Raw genomic sequence first — 25,298 nt, 5'->3', positions numbered from 1 at the left:
TATTGCTACCAGAAAAAGACTGCAGCAGAATGAGCCGCTCACATGAATGGACACATAGATGCAAAAGTGACTTAAGGCTATATTCCTCTGACAGTCCCAGACTGAATTAAAACGCTTAGGCCATGACCTGCATGTCCTTTTAAACAGAAAAAAGATAAGCTGTGTAAAGCAGCCTTAGCGTGCGTTGCAGTTTGGTCTAGTTTCTGCTGTGTGTGGTCAGATTAATCAAACCATCAGGAAAAAAAAATGTTTTGGTTTGGTTATTTTTTAACAGATGCAGTGCAAAAGGATAAATCCATTGGCATTCTTTGTTTACAACCTCTGGTTTTAGTTCATGGCAGTTTGAATTTTTGCAAAATGTGGGTGTATTCTGTGGATGGAAGTTTTTTTCTAAAAAACAGATATTATCATAAAAGAACATGTATTTGATTTCCTGTAGCATTGCAGCACACAAAGCAAATTCCTACTTTAAAAGTCTTTTCACCCTGGTCTTGTGACTGGCATGAGATTCAAATAAAATCCTCAGGCAGCAATCTGGAACACAATTTTCAAATACTCCAGATTTGTTCTTGCTGATATTAATATAATGCTAAGTTTAGAATCCATTATTTGTGGTTGAATTCTAAATTTGGCCCTCTCTGTTGGTTCCTGTTACACAGATGAGCTGAAATGCATCACTGGAACAAAATATAAGATGAAATTCAATAATGTAGGGATGCACATGTGATTTAAGCTGGGGGGCTGCTTTTGCTAGAAAAGCATTTTGCATGACTTCCGAACTTCACCTCAAAGGATCTCAAAGGATTTGCTAGCAATGAATATTTTAGCATCACAAGTTATTTAGAAATGGGTGAGTGTTATTAGCACCATTTTGCAGTAGAAAACTAAGGTGCGGAGTGAAGAAGTGGTTTACCCATGGTTGTGCAATGAGTGGCAGAACCTGTAAGAGACCCGGGGAGATCTTGCGAAGTTGCCGTTAACTATTCCAGGAGGAAATGTGGCAACTATTAAAGATGACTTGCAACAGCGAAGGTCCTATTTTAGCCTCCTTTTGATGTGTATGAAGAAAACTTTCCATCTTTCAAGTTGTTGGATTTTGTTTATCGTTTTTACCAAGGCTTATTTATGCTGGAAAACGCTAGAGAACCTCACAAGAGCCAGAAGAATGGAGGTGCAGGAGCTGAGAGAGATTTGATGATTTTCGGTGGACTGTTTCTAACGTTTATTTTTGTTGCTTAGTTAATCCCTATGTCTTCAGTGTGCAATTGCTTCATATTGTTCCAGGAAATATCTGTTCTCCTTCTAGTTAGTGTGGAAGAAAGAAAGAGAGAGAAAGAAAAATTCAGGCGGAGTACAGCTGGTATTTCTAAGGTTAAGAAATCAGGTGGGAAATGAGTGAAGGGAATCCAGCCTCATAAAGATAAAGAAAGCAGCTGAAAAAAACTATTAGCCCAGGTGAAAACAATGCTGTAGTGATCACACAGGAGCTGAAATAACAGGTAATGCACACTCCCAGCCACACACCCAGACAGAAAAATAAAGCAGTGCCAAGTTTTTGCAAGGTACAGCAGATACTCAAATACTTGGGAGTGTTTTTCATCCCTAGACTCTCAGAGATTTTATTTCTTTCTTTAAACAGAGAACCAGCTCACTGTAGGGCAACTTCCCACTAGGGAGGCAGATACAGCGATGGTTCATCAGTGTCCCATTGCAGCACAAAAAAAGAATGGCAGCCAGGAGTGAAGAAACAACCAGAGAGTTAATAAAAAGGTACTGGCAGCTTTGCCTGAGGTGGAGGGCAGAAGGGCAGCTAGCAAAATGACGTGAAAGAACAGTTTAGCAATAGAGAAAAATGGGTGACTACCAATCCAGGAAATCTCAGCCAGCACTGAAAAACTCTCGGAGAGACCGAGTGCCTTAGATGTCAATGCCATAGATAGAAGAGGCATTAAAATACAAAAGCAGCTCCCTTGAGCTGTATGAATAGGTAGCTAGCGATCTTCCGTAAAGAATGTAGCAGCAGGATTGCCTGCTGTAGGTGGAGAGATTTACAACCCTCACTCCTGGAGACTGAGTTTATAACAACATAAAAATGGCCATACCAAAGGTCTGTCTTACCCAGGAACCTGTCTTCAAGAGCAATATGGAATATGTTTGCAGAGAGGGTACTCGGGTACAGTTTGATGATACAACTGATCTAATAGCTTGCTGCCATCACTTTCTCCCCACTCCTTTTGCTCACCCTGCTCTCTGCCACTTGCTTTTGTTGTTTCCCTTACTCTGAAACTCAGTGGACAAGCCACTGAGCCAGTTCAACCTGCTAAACCAGTGCAAAAGTAACCTAGCTTTACCGCCCACCCCCCAAAATGCCCCCAAACGTTTTCTGTTGTCATACTCAGCTGAATGAGTTCATGGAAGGGTTCGACAAGCGCCGGAGCCCATGCAAGAGGGGAAGCCATATCACACGTTAGTGGATATGAGGCATTGGGAGGCAGGACCGTGTTTTGCAGCATTAGGTTGATTCAGCTGCGCAGAGCCTGGGAACAGGGTTTGTAACCCCCAAGCACAAAATACTGTGAGACCTAGGAAAGGGGCAGTAACACAGATCTCTGTGAAAATTACCTGACAGAGAGGCCAAGCCAGGGTTGCCATCACAGAGCACCAGAGGTGAAAAGTAGTGCCACAACTGAAGGGAAAGGTTTTTTTTTTCTTAAGTGTATTAGGAGGGAGGGAACATGTTTTCTTTTCATTCCACTCAGCTAACAGAGTGCTATGAAAAGCATTATAAGTCACAATTTGTATCTTAACCCATGCTACCCAGAAGTGTAAACGTGCATATACATACCAGATACACATCTGCTATACAAGCATATAGATACCTCGGTTTACGTGTACGTGAGTATGTAGACATACATATGCACCTGTGTGACGTATAAGCAAGCACGCACCCACTCACAGGCACACAGGAGCAGGCGCAGCACCTGGTGCATTCTAGCAAGGCAGAAAAAAGAAATGAAAGCTCTTCCAAATGAGTTGACTTCCGCCTCCCGCAGAGCTGGCCCACCCCAGAGGATAAAACAGGAGACAACAGGGCAGCGCTGCACATCCTTACGCAGTTCTGCTGGCTAAATGATCTCAATTAGAGGAGCCTGCCACCTCAGCAAGTCCCCTGCCGCATCCTCTGTGGCTGGCATCCTCTGCACCCTTCAGGGAGTAAGGAAACGCGGAGGAGAAGCAGCAGCTGGCAAGGCCGGTGACAATTAGAAGCAGTAATAGGCAGGTTCCCAGCCCTGCCTCCTCGAGAGGCTTCAGGTAGAGCTATCATTTCAGTCCAGCGGTTTTGATCCCAGCAAGAGGCACGTTCCTAAGAAGAGCTGGTGCTTGCCTCTAACTTGTCGTCATTTGTTAGCGCCCCAGCACAAGCGCTGGCTGTGTGCACACGCGTCCACCCCTTCTCCGAACTCTCTGCCCACGCTTTGTTGCGCTTGAGTATTTGCTTATGGTGGCTGCTGCTTGGACCATAACCGTGGCCAAAATCTCTCTTAGTGGCTCTTAGTGCAAACCCCATGGTTTCCCAGGGGCTGTCGACTATGGGGAGACTCAGGAGAGGAGGGAAGTGGTTAGGGTGACAGCCAGATGGGGCAAGGCTGAGACACTGCTAATGAGCCAGGGTGGAGCAATAAAGGCAGCACACAGCAGGCGAGGGGAACAGAGCTAGAGTCCTTGAATAGAAAGCAGCATGATAATGAGGCCGTAGTGCTTTGCTTTAACTGCTTATGCTGTGCAGTCTGCAGCCTGCTGTGCAGGAAGAAGGTAAAGGGGAGTTGAGTTATTTAACCAAACTAAATAACAAGGAAGTCATGTCAGCACAACAGCCTGCTTTTGCAGAACAATAGTCCCCTGTTGCTACATAAACACAGAGATCCAGGCTAGCTGTGTATTTTCTATGAAAGAGACAATCTCCCCCGGGCCTGCTGTGGATTCAAACAGCTCCATTACCACCATGAGGCCAGGAGATCTACCAGTGTCACAGGGATGGGCCTGCCTTGCTGCATCCTGGTGGGCTCCAGCCAGTCAGAAACTAGCTCCTTGCACCAAGGGTGCTGCATAAAGAGCATTGGCCTCCGAAGAGCTGGGCCTGGGTTGATCAGAGAATAATAGTAGACTACCGATGTATCCTGCCAAGATCTATGTCCATCAGCAGCAATCTTAGCACCGTCCTCACAGGTAAGCCAGGAGACAACTCATTGCACCAGGCCTATTGGCTGTTGCGTAGTGGCATATCTCTACAGCTAAATGTCTACCTACCAGTCAGTCCCTGAGTAGGGACTTGTTTGAGTTAGTATGAGGCATCCAGTAAGCTCTGAAGGTAATGAAGGGAGACCCAGTGATCAGAGTCAGACCGGGGGGGGCTTGTATTCCTGGCTCTGCCAACAGTTCAGCGTTTGACCTTGGGCAAATTGCTTCCTTGCTCTGTGCATCAACTGCACGATCTGTAAAATGGAATTAGCGCTATTGTTAGCCTCAGACTGAGGTCTCTGACACCCGTTTCCCTCAGTGTCTGTGCAACTCTTTGAGATCCTTGGGTGGAAGAAGCAAAGCGTGAAGCCAGCAGTGATGTATAACAAAGTCCTGCTGTCACGTGTAACGAGGACGCATTGTAAAAACGCTATAACCAAAACAGCAGGCTCTGCGTACAACTAGAGGTTGATGAGCCTGCAAAAACTCTGTTCCCATTGGAAGACAAAGGCTCAAAAGAAACAGAGTGCCCTTGAGGATTTGACAGGGTGACTGCTCCCATGCTCAGATCCTCAGGGGACCTGTCACTGGCAAGAAATCCATTGTGGAGAAGGTTCTGGGGAGGCAGCAACTACCCATGGAGGACTTCCACAACTTACTTCTCTGCCAAGACTAGCTTCCAGCCAGAAGTGTAGCTAAGAGGAGCTGTACTGTGATGACATGAGTGGTCTTGAAAGTCAGAGGGGAGATGTGGCCCATCACTCCAATTACCTTCACTGCAGGTGCTTAATCCCTCTTGCTGTGTGGATATTATTTGTTTAGGTTTTCAAATTACTTCTTTCTGACTTCCAGTCCCAGGGGGTGTTGATGTGTATTAGGTGTGTTGCTAGCAAACTGCTCTGTATATGAAACCTACTCTAGTTCATCTAATTTGGGGATGGACAACTCCATCAGGTTTGTATCTGCTGCTTGCTTGGTGTGAAAAGTGGCTTGTCCTTTTCTCCTGCATGTTGCTTATTGTTTTTTTTCCCCCCTTAGAACGAGTTTTACCCACACTCCCCAATCCTTTTCCAGGTCAGTATATGTTTTATGTTGAAGTAGCTCTTTAGCCGGGTCATTCTCCATCATCCTGATAAATGCTCAGAGATAGGGATGGGCAAAACAGTTGAGAAATGCAGGAAAATAAGGGCTTTCCCTTCTTGTCTACATGTCATTTGGTCCCTTCTGCTCATCTTCTTCATCCTTCCCCTTCTCCCCCTCCCTTTTCAGAAAACCAGTCAACAACCTTTGGCCAAGCCCTGAGCCATGACGTTGTGTCCTCACCCAGGTCTGGACAGTCTTCAGTGAGGTTCAATTTGTCTGCAGACCTACTCCTAATATATATTCCAGTCCTAAGCTGTCTTTGCCCACATGTTCTGATTTGGATCAAAAGCACAAGCAGACCTAAAATTTTGCAGAGATCATGGAAGGGACAAGTGAGAAACTAAAAATTAAATTGCTGCCAGGAGGCTTTTTCACTCTAGTTGTGCAAACTATTTGCGGTGAAACACTTCGTTTTCTCATTCCTCTGTCACACCCCCCCAAATCTGCCAGTCACATAGTGCTGCATTTGAGGCAGAGAGCATGAAAAGAGGCGCACGGTGAGGTGTTACTGTCTGCTTTATTCCAAGGGAAGAAGGTATGAAGGCAAAACAGGGTCTGAGTATTTTTCCTGTCTACGTACTGCCCAAGCACGCCTCAGGTCCAGGCAGCGTGGCCCCAACATCCACACGAGACTTGGGGTTTGCATGCGACCTTGAGATTCCAAAAAAGCGCGGAGACTGGGCACTTCCAGAAAGCAGGCTACAGTGTTTGAAAGCAGTGTTTGAAACTAAATCAACAATAAGGCAGCCAGTCCCCATATTCACTTAAAAAATCTTGGCCTAGGGCTCCTTAGTAGCTTCGGTTTACTGCCATATGATGAAGATGCACTCAACTCATGGGATGTTCAGAGGCCTAAATAGTTAATGTCTGTGCAGAGCTTTGGGGGAGAGTGTTATTACGAACCCATGTTGTTTTGCAATAGGGCACCTGCCCAAGTAAAGCACCTGCAGGTACTCCCATGAAAAGAACAATAAAGGCTGGGTGTTACACCAGCTCCCTTTAACTACTCTGCTGTTTTCCAATCAAGCTCTGCTCTTGGCAACTTATTCAGGCTCAGGATGTAGTCACAATTGCCTATTTAAAAGGCAAATCCACAAATACAATTAAAGAAAAGTACCTACAAAAAAAGGGGGGGGGGCGGGAGGAGAAATCAAGCTACCATTAAAATTAAATCCCAGACAGTGATTTGTAAATAATATTCAAGCAGCTGAGAAAAGGAGTAAAGTAGGCCATTGGGAACGTAGTGTGGAAAAATAAATCCAATTAAACACCATTATCGTATGTATTGTAAATGCAACTTGTGCTTGGATATGAAATTAAAGTTGCTGAGGCTGTTTGGGATGCAAGGTTTTGAGGAGTTTTCCAATTTTGGGTGTTCTTTTTTTAAGCAGCATTTTCAATGACAAATATTTTTGTCTAATGGAAAACCCAGGGCTCTTTCTTTTTATGATTATTTTTATTATATATCCTTAAATTCCACAGGCAGGCAGTGTTCATTTTTTTCATAGCCAGCCCTGTTTACAGCTGGCTTTGAATTAGTAGCCCATTAAGCTAAATGATAAAGCAAAAACTGCAAGTGAGCAAGGCCAGGATTTCCATACCAAATACCCCTCCTAATCAAGCTGCCAGGGCCATCCTGCACAGCATTAGTCAATCCTCTAAAACGCTTCCCCCTCTCTCTTTGACATTGTTATTTTTTTTCCTTTTACTGCACCCCAGTCTCCTCAGATCATCTTGAAAGACATCCTGGTGTGACATCACTTCTGTGAGGAGTCTCCAGGAATTTGTGGTGCCAAATGCTGGGATATCTCCAGTGACCCAGGACATGCAAAGAGGATTTTGCAGAGGGGGAAAGTAGAGTTTAAATACTCTGGACCTCATTTGTTTCTGAAAGCCCCTACCAGCTTCTCCAATGTGGGCGTTCAGCACAGATATTGGCACTTATCTCAACATTTGCTTTTAGTTTGCTGTTCACCTTCAAAGAAACCTTAGGCATAAAATTTTCTCATTAGACCTTTTTCTCCCTATGAGTTGATGTTCTGAGATGCAGTTCTCAGCTCTCAAATAAGTCTCTCCTCAATGACCAGAATCACAGCCTCCTCCCTCTTTCTCCCTCAATTTCCATTTCTCTTAAGCCTTGGTAACACTTCCCTGCCCTGTGGGGTTTTGAGCATTAATTTAAAAGGAAGGTGTTTTGAGATGAAGAGCACTGTAGTCATGCTAAGCATTGCTATCATTAGCTAGCTGCTGTGGAAATATCTTGCTTTCAGGCAGGCTGGAGACTCAGAAACAGCCCATTCAACAAAACACATGGGACTTGAATTTGATGAGGCAGTTTCCTAAAAGGCTGGTGGAGCCCAGCTGATTCAGCTCTCAACACAATTGTCCCTGGTAAATTTTCCAGCTCTCCTGATTTTGCAGCCGGGCACTCCAAATGCCCTGAAATGTCTTCTGGGATGATGCCACATCATCACATCTTCCTGTCTGCATTGTAACATCACATTATAACGGGATGACACAAGACCTGGCTGTCACAAAAGAGGCCTTACTGCATCGTCAGGTGGCTTTTCAAAAGCATTTTCTTTTGGAAGAGGAGAATTTGCTCATTCCACACCACACCTGCCAGCGACGGGGCAAGTGAGATCATTGTTGAACCTCAAAGGGGTCTGTCACAATTACAGCGCTAGCTCCATCTCTGTCCTCCCTTGTCTCTTGTCCTCAGCCCTTTGAACACAGACTCCCTCCGCTGTGATTAGCACCTAGTGTCCATATCAGAATGGCTTAGCCAGACTGATGGACTTCAAAACCTTGTCAGGAGATTTGTGACGAGGGCTAACCACAGATTAACCAGGGGCTTTCTCAGCATGGTTAGCTTGATGCCCTGGGAGCTCTGCAAGGGAGATGCTGTGTTTCCCAGAGAGCAGCACATCCAGAACTGCCCGCGGGGCATCAAGCGTGCCAGTCCTTGGGGCCCGATCAGACGAGTCCAGTCATGGCCATCAACAGGGTGGCAGAAGATTTATAGCAATAGTGTGTTAGAAATTGGAGGAGGGGGAGGGAAAAGGAGAATGAGGAGACCTGTCTTTCTGCCAAAACGTGCACTGATTGGAGAATGACCCTGTATGACTGTAGATCGTAGCTAGTCTGCATTTAGCTGTAGCTTGTGTAGCCTGTACTGTCACTAATGCCTTCATCAGGTGGGTGGGAGCTGGGGGAAGGGAGGAAAGAGATGTTCATTTGGGTCTGATGACCAGAGTGGGAAACAGAGAGCATCCTTTTTTCTAATACCCTCTCAGTCCTCTTCCCTCCCTGCGGAGGTCCTAGCTGTGGAGAAGAGAGCTCATCTGTTGCAGTGGTCACCTCCACCCATCCCTGCTCCCCCATCGCTTTCTCTAGGCCATGGCCCTGTCAGTCCTGCCGAGCAGGCGGTTCTCGTGTCAGTGGGGTCGGCTTTGGCAAAGGGATGAACATCTGAGTATTTCGAAGCTAAGGAGAGAAGCACGGGAGAATGCATCAGAGAGTACAGACTGTAAAGGGTTAGCACGTTATGGGGGTTTGCTGACTAGGCAGTGGTGTGGGAGCAGTCCACAGAGACCAGCCCTCCCAGTACGCTGTGGCCAGCTAAAGAACCCGTCCGCCTCTGGAGTCCTCTTCACTGAGGCCGGTGGGTGCTTTCTCAGCTGGGCTCCAAGAAGCGGTCAGTGAAAACCCAAGCCTTCGCAGCCTTTGAAACAAACTAGTTGAAACAAACTAGTTGGCAGAGCTGGGGAAACCATAGCATAAGCAGGCCAAAATAGCCAATCTTGTCCTATCGTCATCCCGACATAGAAACTTCCAGCAGGGAAAAATAATGGCCATAGGGACCAAGCGCAGGAGGCCATGTTTGGAGCCATGTGCAGTTCCGGTATTTCCATAAATTCTCAGGCATTCAGGGGCCATAGTTCAGCTGTACTTGTCACTCTGCAGTGATGTGTGCCTGACTGCTTGGCGCACGCCTCTCTCTTCCCTGAACGCTGGCTGAGCATCAGGCATCAGCACCTGATAACGCCCAGGACCCTGGGCGGGAAGCACAACTCACGTCTCTCCTTGCTTCCTGCTGGTGGTATCCAGCCGGATTTTCCAAAGAGCTCATTCTCTATTTGGTGTGTGCTGAAGGGGGTGGCTCTGCAGGGTGGATGCTCAGGCAGGCCAAGCTTCTCTTGCTGCTCGGGGTCAGTGTCCGTCCCTGCCAGGTCTGCAGGCACTGAAGGCTGGGACCGCATCTGGTGCCAAGCCTGGCGGGGTTTCAGGCCGAGGGAACAGGAAGGACAAGACAGGGTGAAGGCAGAAAGCCAACATTATCTTAATTGTTTCTTGCTATTTCATAGGTACCAGGCAAGGGGTGGCATTCTATCTTATTTTGACCATGTGGTTAAAAGTTAATAAAATCAAAGTCAGAGGTGATGATGGTGTCTTCCAAAAGGGGTAGGAGGGATGTAGCTGGAAACAGCATCTTAGGGAAAAGAGAAATGCTGAGAATTATTTCTACTACAGCTACTAGCATTACTTGATGCGTTTTTCTGGATAGCAACAGATAGATAGTTTCTGTTTGCTGAGATTGCTTAAAAAAAAATAAAAAACCAGTCTGCTTCTTCCCCAAAAAAAGCATAAAGAAAAGAAACCAGTTTTCTTAAAGAAAAAAGAGAGACACAGGGGAAGGGGAGAGAAACGGTTTTATTGCTTGATCTGTTTCTGTACTTTTTGTTCATTAATTTTAATTTAGATTGATTTATTCCAAAATGAGCCCTGGGTTGCATATATTTGCATAACCTGCTCCAGTAGCAATCCTGTGGAGAATCCAGCGAGTGAGGAAGAGCAGCAGCAGAGGGTAGGAACTGAGGCTGGAAGTCCCAGAATTACATTCCTCTGAGCTGGGCCCTTGCACTGGGATAGGGAAGGCATTTCAAGGTCTGTTTAGTCACAGGTGCGGCTTTGCATGCATGCAGAACAGCCCTGGAAAACAGAGGTCAGGCCACAGCAGTGAGGTGGGAGAGTGGAGGTTGGGTGAAACCAGTGGGGGAGAAAACACGCAACTGCACTGCAGAGATTAGAAACAAACCCATGGAAGAGCAACTGCCGTGGAAAATCAGTTGTCCGGTAGGGACAGTGATACTGTCAGCAGTGTAGCACGGACAGATTACCCTGCAGAGCAGAGCTCGGCCAGGCTATAACCCTCCTGAGACAGATATCCTCAGCCCGGAGGATACTCATAGCCTGATACCATCTGTATGTTAGATGAGTTTCTGAAGCCATCAGCTGAACTTTCCTCCTTAGAGACCATGAAGGCAACTTATACCCACTGAACAGCAGGTGTACTTAAATCCTTGCTCTCTCCCTCTTGCTCTCCTTTACTTCCCGTGTTGAGCTGCCAGCTGGGCTGACTGGGACCAGCATGTGGAGGGCAGCAAGGAGGAGGATGAAGAACAGCCACTGTTGTTGTGATTTAATCCTTATGCACACAAAAATTCCTCCCACCCTTGAGAGAAAATGACCAAAGAGTAATTCCCACCTTCATCCTCCTCCCCCCCTTCCATTTCCAGTGTTAACCACTCAAGAATTTGCCTAACAAATTGGCCTCCCCTCTGGTTATTGTCCCAAGTGAACAGTCTCTCCATTCACTAACCCATGACGGTAAGTCGGTTTGGGAAGCGGCAGGTTTATCTTCCCAGCTCAGGCACCGCACTGGGCCCGCTTGTGAACCAGTTGCCATTCAGTGTCTGCTCTGCTGTTGATAAAGCACATTACACATGGCTGGGCTTGCATGATTAATACAGCTGTCTAAGCGCTCCCTCTAAAAACAAAAACAACCGGGAGAAGGGAGGTGTGGGATTTGGGAGGGAGGGGGTGCACAGGGAAAAAGCCAACCATTCCAAAGAAATGAGGCTTGCAGAAAAAGCGGAGTGCTCCTGGCAGGCCTTCCGTCCCATGGGCGAGCAGGTCTGTCAGCAGAGCTCCGCTGCAAAAGGGAGAGGCCCAGTGGCAAGGCGAGCAAAGGGGAAATGCTCTTGGCCCGTCCCCACCATCGCCTGTATGTCCCGCTGTAATCTGGGGAACGAGTGCATGGACAGGAGCAGGGGGTCAGGCCATGGAGAAGGATGTGCTATAACCAGCATAGCTTCAGTGAGATCTGGCCGGGCAGCCTCTACGGTAGGTGTTGCAGCTATGCGTGCTCACTGATGGACGAGTACACTCCTTACGCACCGTACGCGCACACCCCATGCTCGGAGGCACATCCCACAGTCACTGAGCAATTTCCAGGCACCCTAGAACATCTAAAGGATGAACCGAAGTGGCTGCAGGCATCTTTTCTGTTGTCCCAACTCATCCAGCTGAAGGCCAGCTCAGCTGCCTATGTAAGCTGCAGCAACTTTCCCTTTTTAGTTACTGGTCTGGGAATGGGCTGTGGGAAGCCACTATGACTTTCTGCTCCAGCTTTCCCCATGCCTGGGCCAGGCATTAAAGCCATGCTCGCACTGTTAGGATGTTAAGGTGACCAGGAGTCTCACTCTGGAATTGCACACACATACACGCATCTGTACTCAGATGAGAACTACAGGTGACACAAAACAGTATTTACTTAGACCACAGGCTTTAGAGACGTACACCTGTCTGCGGATCCAGCCTGACTCCCGTAAAACCTCATAATTCACTGAAATGCTGAGAGAAGTGTACAGGCTTGTTTATAGTGTTCCCACGATACGGGTCCCATACTTCTCATTGTTCACAAGCAGCCCTTGACCAAGCCTAACTGAAACCTCCTCCTAGCTTGTTCCACTCCTGGGCAAGGAGGCATGGGGACAAGGGTTGGTTTCCACTAAGCTTACTGCAGCAACACAACTGGATTTCGGTACCAGAGCAACCTCAAGCATGCTGGTCATGCTCCACCCGGATTTAGTTCTCCTTCTGCTCCAGTCTCCTTTCCAGTCACCCCTCGGTGTGTCCCTCCCTCTTAATTTCTGCTCATAGCCACTCAAATCTTTTTCATGCCAAATATCCAGCAAAGCTTGTGGAAAATCATAGCAGGGATGAAGTGAGTAAACAGACAGACATAAAGCTGATGAAAATATTAATTTTTCAAGAGGTTCCAGAGCCTCTGATTAGCAAACCTGCTTCCTAGGGCTGTATGTGCTCTGGGTGGGTGGGGCTATGCTGTTTGTTCCCTATTGAGACACCAGACTGATCTGGCATCACCTTTGGTCTGCTGTGCCGTACACATGTGCTGGAGAGGTGAGCAGGGGAGGGATTGCTGTATCCTAGGGAAATGAAAAGCAGAAGCAGCTCAGATCTTCCCTGTGATGGACCCTGAAAAAGTCTGTGCTATGTATTTTTTGGATGTTATTGCTTGTAGGATGAGAGTCTTCAATGAATGGTTTGAAGACAAAGCGGTTTTAAGTAACTTATTTTGTATCAGTAGTTTGCCAAGTGTTTTTTAAAACAAAATCTCCTTCAACTGCTAGGGGAATGGAAATGGGGGGAGAACTATTTTTTTAGGTGTGAGAAAACCTTGGAAGTTTTTGATATCTACAGGACAGATCTGGTGATGAAAGATCTGTGTAACCTTGCAGTGTAGGTGGTTTTCTAGCCACCACCAGCCTTACTGGTCAGGATAACAGTTCCAATTCTAGACTAGGAGTACTGTAAAACAGCTCCAGGATAAATGACGTAAGCAGCCAGCTGTTGAACACCACGACCTTCTCAGAAAGACACTCAGAAATACAATTTCAGGGATATTCTTTAGACCTCAGGGAAGGATGGGTGCGCTGCATTGCAGAATGAATCTTCGCTAAGACATTAGGTATGACAGATGAGTACTTAGTACACCATGAATGAGCTCCAAAACATGGGGAAGAACTGTTCAGTGCTAAAAAAGCCTGAGCAAATTCTGAAATACATTAAACCATGTGCTAAGATTGATAGACACCAGAGACATTTCCTTAATCTTGTTGGAGAGTTGCTGGAGGGCATCCTCCCTAGTTTACACAGTGGTGCTACCACCTCTAGAAAAGCCAGCCTATTGCCACTGCAGTCACAGTCAAGTTTTAATTACAGGAGCAGAACTGGTAGTGAGAATGGGGTACACGCAAGTAATGAACAAAATACTTTCAACATTAAGAACATGGAGTGAAAAATCGTGTCTTCTTCTCAAAGGGGAGGGGGGGAACACAGGAAAGTAGTAAGAAAAAAGCCCCAAATGAACCCTAGTAAGTAGAAGCTGCTAATCCCTAAAGCCTCAGAGTAGAGTGCAAAGCCCTGGAAGAAAGAAATTAATAACTTTCAAAGTATGACCTTGAAAATGGAATTAACAGTATTCCTCCCTTTTAAGCCTTCATGATAATAAAGATTTCATCTTCTGAAGCCCTGGCAAGAGAGTCAACAGACTAGAAAAATTACTTCCTGCAGAGGAGCTCGCAAGTGTAAAACCTAAGACCCCTCCAGGCCCCAGGGAGTGAGGTGACAGCGAGAAACCTGTATGGTGCACATCCCCTTTCCCTTGCACCTCCTCCTTTAGAGGATTTTTTTCATTGCGCCCTCATTTTTGGTCCTCTTCTTTGCTCAAGAAGCAGGACTCCGGCGTTCACTGTTAAGTAGAGTCAACCTGTCAACAGCATGGAGCCCAGAGCTGCTCAGGGTGGAGAGCACTTGGAAAAAGAGCAGGCCAGCTCGCCTTGGTTTGCCATCACTCCTTTCTTCCCATCACAAACAAGTCACAGAATCACAGAATCACAGAATCACTAAGGTTGGAAAAGACCTGTAAGATCATCAAGTCCAACCTAAAAAAAAAAAACAAAACCCCAACAACACACCAAAAACCAACCCACCCAACACCACACAGCACCATGCTCATCAAGCCACATCCCACAATGCCACATCCACACGCTCCTTGAATACCTCCAGGGAGGGTGACTCTACCACCTCCCTGGGCAGCCTGTTCCAATGTTTCACTACTCTTTCAGTAAAGAACTTTTTCCTAATATCTAGCCTGAACCTCCCCTGGCGCAACTTGAGGCCATTTCCTCTAGTCCTGTCACTAGTCACTGGGGAGAAGAGACCAACACCCACCTCTCTGCAATCCCCTTTCAGGTAGTTGTAGAGAGCGATGAGGTCTCCCCTCAGCCTCCTCTTCTCCAGGCTGAACAACCCCAGCTCCCTCAGCCGTTCCTCATAAGACTTGTGTTCCAGACCCCTCACCAGCTTCGTCGCCCTTCTAAGTCCTCCTAGCCTGTCCCATGCCTCCTCCTGGCCTCGCTTCCATTTAGAAACTCATGGGGGGCTGATTTTCCGCTTACACCAGGTTTTAGCTCGTGTTCTTTGACAGACTCCCAAGGGCAGATTCCCCAAAGCAAATAAGGAGTGTGTAGCTCTCTGATGCCCTTCGAAACTTCTCTGTGAGCTCTCCTCCATCAGCACTGCAGATATGTCAAGCCCTGGAGTCTTGTTAATGTAAATATGGGAAAAACTGGCACCCGCTGTCTGTTTTCCTATTTACATTTTGGGTTACTCGGATAATGGGACCCAGGACCCTGAAGAATATTCTAGATTGGTGAATGTGGGTGTGAAACGTGTAGATGGGTGGGTGATTTTTTTTTTTCCCTTCTGGCTATGGACTAGAAATACATCTGCTTTCTGCTTGCATCTCAAATGACCCTTTCTAAAGGTCTGTGTTGGGAATCTTGAAAGGCATAGGTTCAAGCTCCGCTGGCGGTGACCATGTTACCATGTTGCTCACAGCAGTTGGAGGCATGCCTCTGGGCAACCAAGAGGACTTGTGGATTTGCTTAGAAGTCCGACCTCGTTTGCCGGTTCAGCAAGGGTTACCTGGCATGGCACAGCCTCTATCCCCCTCTCTTAGGGGTCCCTTCAGGGCTGCTATCCCTGTTGCAAAAGGGAGCTGAAGGGAGTGAGGGGAGAGAAGTACAATGTGTGGAGGAAGTATAATGGGCTGGAAACTTTATCACCACCCGCTGCAACCTCCGCTTCTTGCTACCATAGTGGGTAGATGTCTGGTTTTTGACGGGGATGACCAACCAGCAGATCAGATCTGCCCCCACCAAAGCCGTTTTACCACGGGTGCTGCTGCGTGGTGGATGTGGAGAGCTGCAGAGCGCCGGGGATCAGATTCTGTGCCGCAAAAACGTGGCCATCTTGGGCTGCCTCGGGCAAAAGTGGCTCAGAGCACGCAGAGCTGGCACCCCGTCCCGCGGGGGCTTTGCTGTGCGGAACCCCAGGGCCTTCCCGCGGGTGTGGGCAGCCGCTCACCCTGAGCCCCGGGCCCCACCGGTGCTACTCCCACCGGTGTTACTCCCATCCCGGAGGCTGCCCCGGGGTTGAGAGACGGGCGGCTGCGCGCCCGCAGTTTCCTTTTTCTTGGCCTTCGGCTGCCACCTCGCGGGGAAGAGGCGATTTGGCGCCAGCGGCGGCGGCCCCGGCCCCGGCCCCGGGTCCCGCACCCCCGCGCTGTAGCTCCTGCCGCGGGTTTGTGGCCAAACGAGGCAGGAGGGAACCGCAGCGAACGCCCCGGCCCTGCTGCTGGGCGGCAGGGATGCACAGCAGAGCCTACCGGGGCAGGGAGGGTGAGCCTTGCACGCCGCAGAGCTCGCAGCACCCCTTCGCACTGCCCAGGCCCTCGGTCATACCTGTTTGTTGGCATTTGAGCTTCACCTGGGATCACATCCATGCCTAAACAGCTCTGTACTGACTCCCTCTTCCCATAAACACCATCATTCCCCTGTACCTGCCTCTCCCCTTCCCTGCTTCCCTATAACTGATCTGGGTTTAATTTCCTGTCTTCATCTCCCCTTCTCCCAGGACCTGTTCTCATTACCTATCCAACCTGCATGCTCACATCAGCGCCTACATTTCCCCATCCTCGCCCTGGCCGACATCTCCTCCTCTTGCCCTCTTCAGCATCCTGACCAGACCGTGCCCATGTTGCCATTTCAGTTGAAGACCTTCCCTGGCATCATTTCCTGGGCTGTAGCACTGCCCTCGTATAAGTATAAGGCTCATCATACCACCACCTTATATCCCTCATCACAGCGGCCCTTTCCTATGCCTCTGACCTGATACAATCTTCCTCCCATCTTTATCACCTCTTCACGCAGCCCCCAACCCTGAATGAGCACTCCAGGCTTCGAAGGGCCGACGCCAGCCATCAGGTAGGGCATGTACAAGGCTACCGAGCAGCTTCTGGCCTTGGCCACTGCTGCCGAGGCTGTGCATCGCAGTGCCTTGTAGCACTATAAATTCAAGGCTTGAAGGCAGGGAGAAAAAAGGGCCCTTTTGTTCATCCCACAGAGGTCAGACCTCAGAAATCTGCTCCCCCCTCGGTGATCTCTGCAGCTAGCCTCCTCTCTGGAGGAGGCTAGCTCATATTCAACCACCTGGGTAGCATCCACTGAGGGCTCAGCGGTAGCTATGCCCCAGGTTTGGTGGGGAGACTTGCAGCTCTGCCATTCAGGACTTCAGCATTCAGTGGCCACCAATCTCTTGACACTGGGTAGCTGCTTTCTTAACAGTTTCCTTGACAAAAAGCTCATCTCTTTCTTTCCTAGGGAGAGCTGAACACGCCTTAGCTAATTCTTTCCACTGAGCAGTTTCCTCAGCCTGGCTCTCCTGTAGTCAGCAGAGGAGACTGCAGAGCAAGGCGTGACTGAGACAGTTTTAATCTAGCCAGTTCAGGTAGCAATTAGTAACGGGCAGCATGCCAGGCCTTCTGTTAATGCCAAGGTCCTAAAGTCACAGGAGAACGTAACACCCAGTGCGGCCATGGTATCGCTGCTGCAGTGCTCCTGAAAAGTTGAGGGAGGTTGCGGATGTTGAAGCCTTCAGGCAGTCCAGAAGTGACTGGACAAGTTCATGGAAGAAAAAATGAATCTGTCAAGGAGCCAAGGAGTCAAGGAGTGCAGCTTCCGCTGGCTCAGGCTGACTCTGAAGCACCCAAGGCAGGCCAGTCTGATGCCATGTGCTCCTGGATGGCCCCCTCCCAGCACCTGCAGGGGACAGGACCGAAGGTTAGACAAGACCCTTGGACTGACCCAATAGAGCTGGTCTTTTCTTGTGGCATGCTCCTTCTGGAGGCAGGCTGTTTTTGAGGACGAGAGCAGCTCCTGGCTTTGCAATCGTGCTGTGGTTTGCTGTGAATGTAAGCAGCACCCTGCTTTTCCCCTCTGCCTCCGCCATCTCACCCAAGCCCCACCAACCTTCTTGCCACGTCTTTTCCTACACCCTACACAGGAGTAGCAGCAGTTCATGAGCCATGACACACAAAAAAAAGAAAAGAAAAATTAAAAAGAAGCATTACAGCTATACCATGCAAACTAGCATATGTACCCAGGTCCTCTATAGTGCAACCTGGGCTGGCCCAGCTTGCAGCCCTCTGGGGTGGAGCAAGTGTAGCAAGGCCAGCGGTGCTGTGCCAGTTGTAGGGGGGGGCTTAAAACCTGTGAGCACTGACCTACTGAGGTGGTCCCAGGAAAGTCATTCAAGAGGTGTGAAGTCTGTGGGGACCCCTCCCCAAGGGTGTGAAGGCAGATACATTTGCGTAGCTATTTACCTTTTGCTGAAAGACCAAATCTCTGCACTGTTGCAAGGCTCTGAGCCAAAGCATCAGAGCAGAAGCGTGTTCTGCGGGACAGCCACTGGCTTTCTTTTCTTTATGATTAAAATAAACATTTTTCTCCTCCTCAAGTCTTGCTGTCAGGCACAGCAGAAGTATTTTGGCTGCTGCTCTTCCACTTAAAAAAAATAAAATCAGCCCAAGGCAAACACTCAGCATGGGATTGTTCCACCCACCCTGTTGATGCTGGTAAAGTGCTACGCAAACAGGGCCTTATAATGGGAAAGGTCGGGCAACCTTAGCAGTAGCGGGTGCTGCTGGTTCTGCATATGCGGCTGGTAAAGCTCTCGCAGCACTGCCGGAGCAGCACGCTGCACGAGAGCATGCAGCAACTCTTCCACTTTGTGCTGCATGGAAGGGTTTGCCTGCAGGAGGGTGAGGCACCCGGTGAAATTGCAGAAGTCCCACGCTGAAGGGCCTCGGCGCCCTTTCCACGTCCCCACGTGAAAGTATGGAGGTGTTCTCCCGGAGGTGTCAGGAAAAGACCCCTGGAGCCTCTCTGTGCGAGGCTGGTGCATGGGCCATTACACGCAGGTGGGAAGGAGCAGCGAGGTCATGGTGGCATGGCTCTGTTTTTCCCCTGGTTGATTTAAGGGCACAGCTAGGGTTACCCCTCCTTGGGGAGGGGATGGGGGCTGCATATGGTTCCCGTCAGCCCTGAGAGAACTACAGCTCTCTAAATCTCGGCCGAGGCTACCTTGTGCTGTCACACCAATGCCAAACACTGGGCTGAATGCGTGGCACGGACAAACCCTCAGCAACGTGGGGCACAGTGTCCCGTGAGCTGTTGCAGCATGGTTAGGCACCGTGGCAGGGGTCCACCTGCATTTGCACTGGGTATCTAAGTGTCTCACTATTTGGAGAGGGGAAGAAAAGTGCAATTGTTTTGCCCTTGCCGATTTTCAGTCTGTTCCTTCTTGATTTGATTAATGTGACCTGACTTGGTCAACCATTTGGGGTCTGGGGTCCCTTAAGGGTTTATTTGTGAAATGCTGCCAGATATTCGTATGATCCGATCATCATCAGAAACCCAATTTTCTTCCCTGGCTGCGGTGGAAGAAAACCCCCTTCAGAGCTATTGCATGGTGACCAACTTTGCGGTGCTGCCAAATCGCAGGGGAGTGCTTAGCCCGGCAGATTAGCTTGCAGAGGAAACTCCCAGAGCACAGGCTCAAGGTTACGAAAGTGGGAGACTGTGGGGAAAACACCGCTCCTTTCCCAAAGCCCCCCCCGTGCCCGCTGAAAGGGCCGCTGCTTGGCTTTTAGCACCGGGGAGAGCGGGCCTTGCGCAGTGCGGCGGTGGCTGAGCGCTGAGCCGAGGGCCAGGCGCGGCAGGTGGAGTCCCAGCCCAGGCCGAGCCGGGCAGGGGAGTGCAGCCGGGTCGCAGAGGGGTTCGCTGGGGCTCTCCCGGGGATGCTCGCTGGGGTGGGAGGCGCGGGCGGCACCGGGCGGCTGCGGGGGCGGCTCCGGGGGGCGGCGGCGGCCGCCAGGGGGCGGTGGAGACCGCGGCGTCGCGCGCTGCTGCTGCCGCGGCTGGAGCGGGGGGGGCGCGAGTCCTCGGTGCCTGCGGGAGGGTGCGCGGGGGATGACGGGATCACAGAAACACTGAGGGTGGAAGAGACCTGTACGATCATCGAGTCCAACCACCAACCAACCCCACCATGCCCACTAAACCATGTCCCGCAGTGCCACGTCCACACGTTTCTTGAACACCTCAGGGATGGTGACTCCACCACCTCCCTGGGCAGCTTATTCCAGTGTCTCATCACACGCTCAGTAAAGAACTTTTTCCTAATATCCAGCCTGAACCTCCCCTGGCGCAACTTGAGGCCATTCCCTCTTGTCCTGTTGCTAGTCACTTGGGAGAAGAGACCAACACCCACCTCTCTGCAACCCCCTTTCAGGCAGTTGTAGAGAGCGATGAGGTCTCCCCTCAGCCTCCTCTTCTCCAGGCTGAACAACCCCAGTTCCCTCAGCTGCTCCTCATAAGACTTGTGCTCCAGACCCCTCACCAGCTTCGTCGCCCTTCTCTGGACACGCTCCAGCACCTCAATGTCCTTCTTGTAGTGAGGGGCCCAACACTGAACACAGTATTCGAGGTGTGGCCTCACCAGCACCGAGTACAGGGGCACGATCACCTCCCTGCTCCTGCTGCCACACTGTTTCTGATACACCTGCCTGCGGGTCTGTGTGCTGGGGGGCTGGCTGTGGGTATGGGGGGCAGGGGGGTGTTTGCATGTGTGTAGGGGGTGTGTGTGAGGGTGCAGACATGCACACCCACGTGTGCATGTACATATGCCTGCATACACCTGTGAGGCTGGGTGGGTGCACTTGTGGGTGTGCACGGGTGGAGCAGAGAGTGTGCAGGTGTGGGTATGCTTGTACGCGCGCATGTGTACGTGTTCAGCACCACGTGCATGACAAACACGCTGCAGGGGGCTGGCGTGCTCCTCCCAGAGTGGACGTTCACCCATTAGCATGTGGGTGCCTCAGCTCCCAGGTCAGCAGTGCTCACAGTGCACAGCAGCAAGTGCGCTCACACACACAGAGAACAGGTCACGCAAATGTGGGCCATCACAGCCAGACAGACTGCAACGTGGCAATACCGAGGTGTGGCTGTGAAAAAGACTGAAAGTAATGGAGTCAACTGAAAATAGATACTATTTCCTGCACAAAATCTTACTCAAAGATGAATAGTTTATTTTATTCTAACATTTTCACTCTTTTTTTTTTTTTTAAGTTTTGAGCAATTAGCCCTCTCTAAAGGCTAAATTCTCAAAGTTTTCAAGATTTTATTTTGTGACTGAACTATAACCTTCCCACATTTTTATAATACACGTGACAGTAAATGTAGCATATGTGTAAGACACAAAGATTACATGCAGCCCCTAGGGTTATGCGCAGGGGCTGCAGCAGCTTTGAACCACACTGGGTCCCAGACCTCCCCGTCAGCTTAACATGCTGCCCGGCAGCTGCACAGCTACACATGGCCTGTTGGTGCAAACAACTGCTGGTACTTGCACGTGGTGGTGTGCAGAAGATGATCAGGACTGCACGTGGAGAGGCTTCTGCGGTCAGCCCCACCACCTCACTGGCTTGTGGAGGAAGCTTAGCAGGGAAACATGAGGACATGCAACTCACACCATTTTTCAGCTGTGGAAATGAGAGTCTTGGCTTGTCAGATATCCTCAAGCTTACGCACACAAGCTCAAGCAGAGCAGAAGCTGGTGTGACCCTCTCCCCAAAGTCCTTCATCACAACATGCGTTGTGTGCCCTCCCTTATACCTAGGTATTGCAGAAGCTCATCTCTTTACCATACCATACCATACCATTCCATACCATACCATACCTCTATCCTCCACCAAGCACACAAACCCCGAGCCATGCACTTACACGTATTAAGGCAGCAGTACCCAGTCAAGGCCAAACATACCCCTGCCGCTGCTGTGCTAGGTGTGCATTGCATGCCTCCATAGGTACCTATGTGTTTGCTCTGATTGCATGTGCACCCTGGAAAAGTGGCAAGGAGGGGACTGGTTGCCACAGGTACATGTTACATACAAGTCCATGTATGTGTAAGACAAATAGTATTCTAGCCAAATAGTAAAAATGTGATGGCTGAAAACTTTTTGTGGGCAACACACTCTGCCTGGTGTGTTCTTGATTATTTGCTGGGCCAGAGGAGTCACGTTTTGGGACTTCTTCACTGCCAATGTGGGATGCAAGTGGTCCCAAAGAGCCTCCCCCCAATTGTTTGACCATGAAAGATGCTTTCTCTGAAACACAGGTCAGGTAAGTGTAGTAGCTGAAGTTAAAAGTTGTTCCTGAGCCCTGAGGGGGAAATAAGTTCCTGCCTCCCGAACAAGGAGTCAAAAACTAGTGTTGTAGGATTTGTGTGACAAGCCACAAAAGATGAGCAGGGAATAACTGAAAAAAGAAGCCATAGATGGAATATAAATTTTCTACACAATTCAGCACATGCTTACCTAATAATGAAAGAATAGAATTGGGGCACAAACAGCTGATCTAGGAAGTGACGGGCTACATTAGGAAGAAAGCACAGAAATGAAAGTGCTACAGAATTTCAGGGTCTCTGGGGACATCCTTCTTGGATTTGCTGCCTTTTAGTCACCAGCTAGAGTTTAATAGTGACTGAGCTGCTGAGCAGGCCTGTGGCACCCATGCTCCAGCCAGCAGCGAGGGACTTTTTGCCTGGTAAATTCTGCAGGCTCTGAGAGGGAGCAATTGCACTTCGGTCCCATGGGGCTCTCCTGAACAGGGTGTTTTGGGGGTTGGTTTTTTTTTTTTTTGGCTCCCCCCTGCCATTAGAAATAGCTCTTCTTGGTAGTAAGCATGTCTTCCTTCTTCCACAGCAGGATCGGTCCCAACATATACTAATCTCTATCTCCACACTTCAGCATCTTCCTGCACCCCTTCTGTGTAAAACACTGCATATACATATACATAGGTGTATGTATATGTGTACACGTACGTGTACACATACATATATGTGTACATATGCATGTACCTATACATATATGTGTACATGGACATGCATGTGTACATGAGCATATACATAAAAATGTACATATACATGATGAGCATGCAGCTACAAAACCATAGCCACGTACGCCTCCCTGCCCCGTTACAAAGAAAAGGCTGCCAAGGCTTGGTATTGCAGGGTGAATTTAAAACAGCATCGCTGCCTTTAAAGCCATCCAGAAAAGGGAACCCATAAATGAGAGGATGAATGAGAAGATGTCAGGAATGTTAGCACTTAATATTCCTGGAGCGAGGCTGCATTATTTGTTGCTGCAGCACAGCACTCCTCCCTGCCCCCTCTGACAGACCCCCGTGCAGGCGCGCACATGCGCATGCAAGTTCGTTTTCCACCCTTATGAAAAAAATCAACCTCCCTGGCACACCCGGCACCCTCACCCCATAGGTGTTGTGCCACGGGGCCGTAAACACAACAGCAAAGCCTTCCTCCCCCCTGATTAAGAAATAAATAATTGCCGTGCAGCCCCTGGGAGGGGAGGCATCCGCTGGTTGGGCCCATGTTTTATTGATCGGACCGCTGTGATGAATCAGCCCCCGCGGAGCCGGTGTCTGGCTGCAGACAGGCACCGGCCAGTGCGCAGAATTACAACGAGCCCTGGCATCCCAGGGCCACCGCTGGGAAGGTGGCAGAGCGGGGAGGTGTGGGGCTGGTGGCCAGGGGTGCGCCGTGAGAAGGTGTGAGCTGTGCCTCCGCACCAGGCGGCTGGCGGCTCCCAGCCGGAGGCACTGCGAGGGATGGGATGGGATGGGATGGGATGGGATGGGATGGGATGGGATGGGATGGGATGGGATGGGATGGGGTCGGCAGCTGGGCTTGAGCCCTCCCACTTGCTCCAGGCCCTGTTTCTCCAGCCTGGGTACTGCTTAGGGAGAGCAGCATGCCATTGAAGCATTGGGCGGGAGGGGAGGATACTGAGGAGCTGGTGGGCAGGAGCCTGCAGTTGCGCTGGATGGAGGCTCACCTGAGCGGGAGGGCGGCTGTGCCCTGCAGCCTCGGCCCCCTGCTGCAGGAGCAGCCGGGGAGCAAAGCGCCATGTTCCTGTGTTACCCCTGTCTCGCCCAACCGCGTGTAACCTTGTCCTCTTTTCTCTCCCTTCTCGCACCCTGCAGGACCCGGCACAGGGAGAGTAGACAACGGCTCCATGAGTTTGGCCGTCCCACTGTGGCTGCTGGCAGCGTCCCTGTTCTGCCTACTCAGCAAATGTTAATACAAATCAGAATTAAAAATAATAATAATAATAATAATAATTAAAAATACCCAACACGACAACAACAGCAACAACACACAAAACAAAACGCGTTATACAGGAGACAGAGCGAGGAGAGGGGAGAGAGAAAAAAGAGAGGGGGGGGAGAGAGAGAGAGGACTGTTTCTTTCACAACTTTTGTGTGTTCAGGAGCGAAGAGGGGGGAGAGGAAAAATTACAGCAAAGAAGACTCAGCAACATTTAATCCAAAACCTGACAAGCCGGCTGTCAAGTCACTGACCATCTAGGAGGCAACACGATGCGAGGGAGAGAATGGGGCATCAGCAAGGATTGTGTCGCCGGAGGATGCTGCAATGTAAACAATCTAACGAAACCCGCAAAGCCAATTGAACAGAAGATCCCTTTTCTTTTTTCTCCTCCTTCCTCTTTTCCACACTCCCTCACCTTCCTTCCTTCTTCTCTTTCTTTTGCGGAAAGAGGTCTTTGCTTCGGTGTCTATAGCCACCTAACTTTTTGGATGCCCTGGGTCATTTTTGTGAGCCGATGCTCAGCCAGTTCATACTTTTGAAAACAAAACAAAAAAAAACAAAAGAAAGAAAAAAACAAAAAAAGAAGCCACAAACCAGAGCAAGTCACCTGAAGCTCTCTGCACACTGGTGTCCTGTGAAGAACTCCTTCCTCTCTTCACTTCGCCCTGCGCTCTGTGCACCCAGCCCTTGCTAAACACCTTCTTTCCTGTCCCCTCCTTCATGCAACATCGCGCTCGCTGGCCTGAACTAAAGCTGTGTCAACTCTACTGAAAACATACTTTTCTTTTCCTTTTTTTTTCAATCCTCTTCCTCTCCCCCCTCAATTCGACCAGGTGTCTTTCTCTTTCTCCCGTGTATGCCTGTGTGTGTGCGTGCATGCGTGTGTGGCTCTCGCTCCGTCTTCTCTTTCGCTCTTTCTCTTGCTCTCTCTAAGCATGCAAAAGGAACAGTCCATGTGTACATATGCTCATCCTGCTGTAGATAATGTCCTGCCTTGTAAGTGTGAGACGAGATGCTGAGAGATCACTCAGGCAGAGAAGAGGGGCGAGGAGAAAGGGGCAGCTGCAACCCAGGTTCCCATGGTGTCCCCTCTCCGGCATCCTCACTGGCTTTTTGACTCCTGGCCACCTTGCTTGCAAGAGTCAGTCTGCACCCTTGTTTAGCCTTTTTTTCTCTCCCACCTGCAACCTGTCTGGCTCTCAGCCTTCAAGTACCAGCATAGCAGCCCCTGCTACGCACGAGTGCTTGTACATGCACGTGGGGATGTGCACACGTGCATTTGTCCAAATAAGCAGAAGAAACCAGGACTGGCCCGCAGCACTACGGAGCACAGAGTGCAGATGCCCACTCCTCCTGGGGAGGAGAGGCTGGGCCAGTGGGATGTGAGTGATGAGACCTCGGACATCACCGAGCGGCCATTCCTGTAGGTATGGTGTGTGCGTAGGAACGATGTCTCAATATGA

The 25,298-nt window shown here is 49.6% G+C and overlaps 1 protein-coding gene across 1 annotated transcript in view; it reads left to right on the top strand.

The window, feature by feature from the left end:
* Positions 1–23,806, top strand: part of LSAMP (limbic system associated membrane protein) — a 317,263-nt gene extending 293,457 nt beyond the window's left edge. Inside the window, exons 7-8 of the mRNA XM_059815770.1 lie at positions 5,278–5,313; positions 23,709–23,806. Coding sequence (XP_059671753.1) covers positions 5,278–5,313; positions 23,709–23,806 — 134 coding nt within the window. The remainder of the gene's footprint in view (positions 1–5,277; positions 5,314–23,708) is intronic.
* The last annotated feature ends 1,492 nt before the right edge of the window (positions 23,807–25,298 follow it).

Source organism: Gavia stellata, chromosome 1 (assembly GCF_030936135.1).
Source record: "Gavia stellata isolate bGavSte3 chromosome 1, bGavSte3.hap2, whole genome shotgun sequence".
Lineage (NCBI taxonomy): Eukaryota > Metazoa > Chordata > Aves > Gaviiformes > Gaviidae > Gavia > Gavia stellata.
The sequence above is the reverse complement of the archived record's forward strand: the minus strand, read 5'-3'. Positions and strand labels throughout refer to the sequence as shown.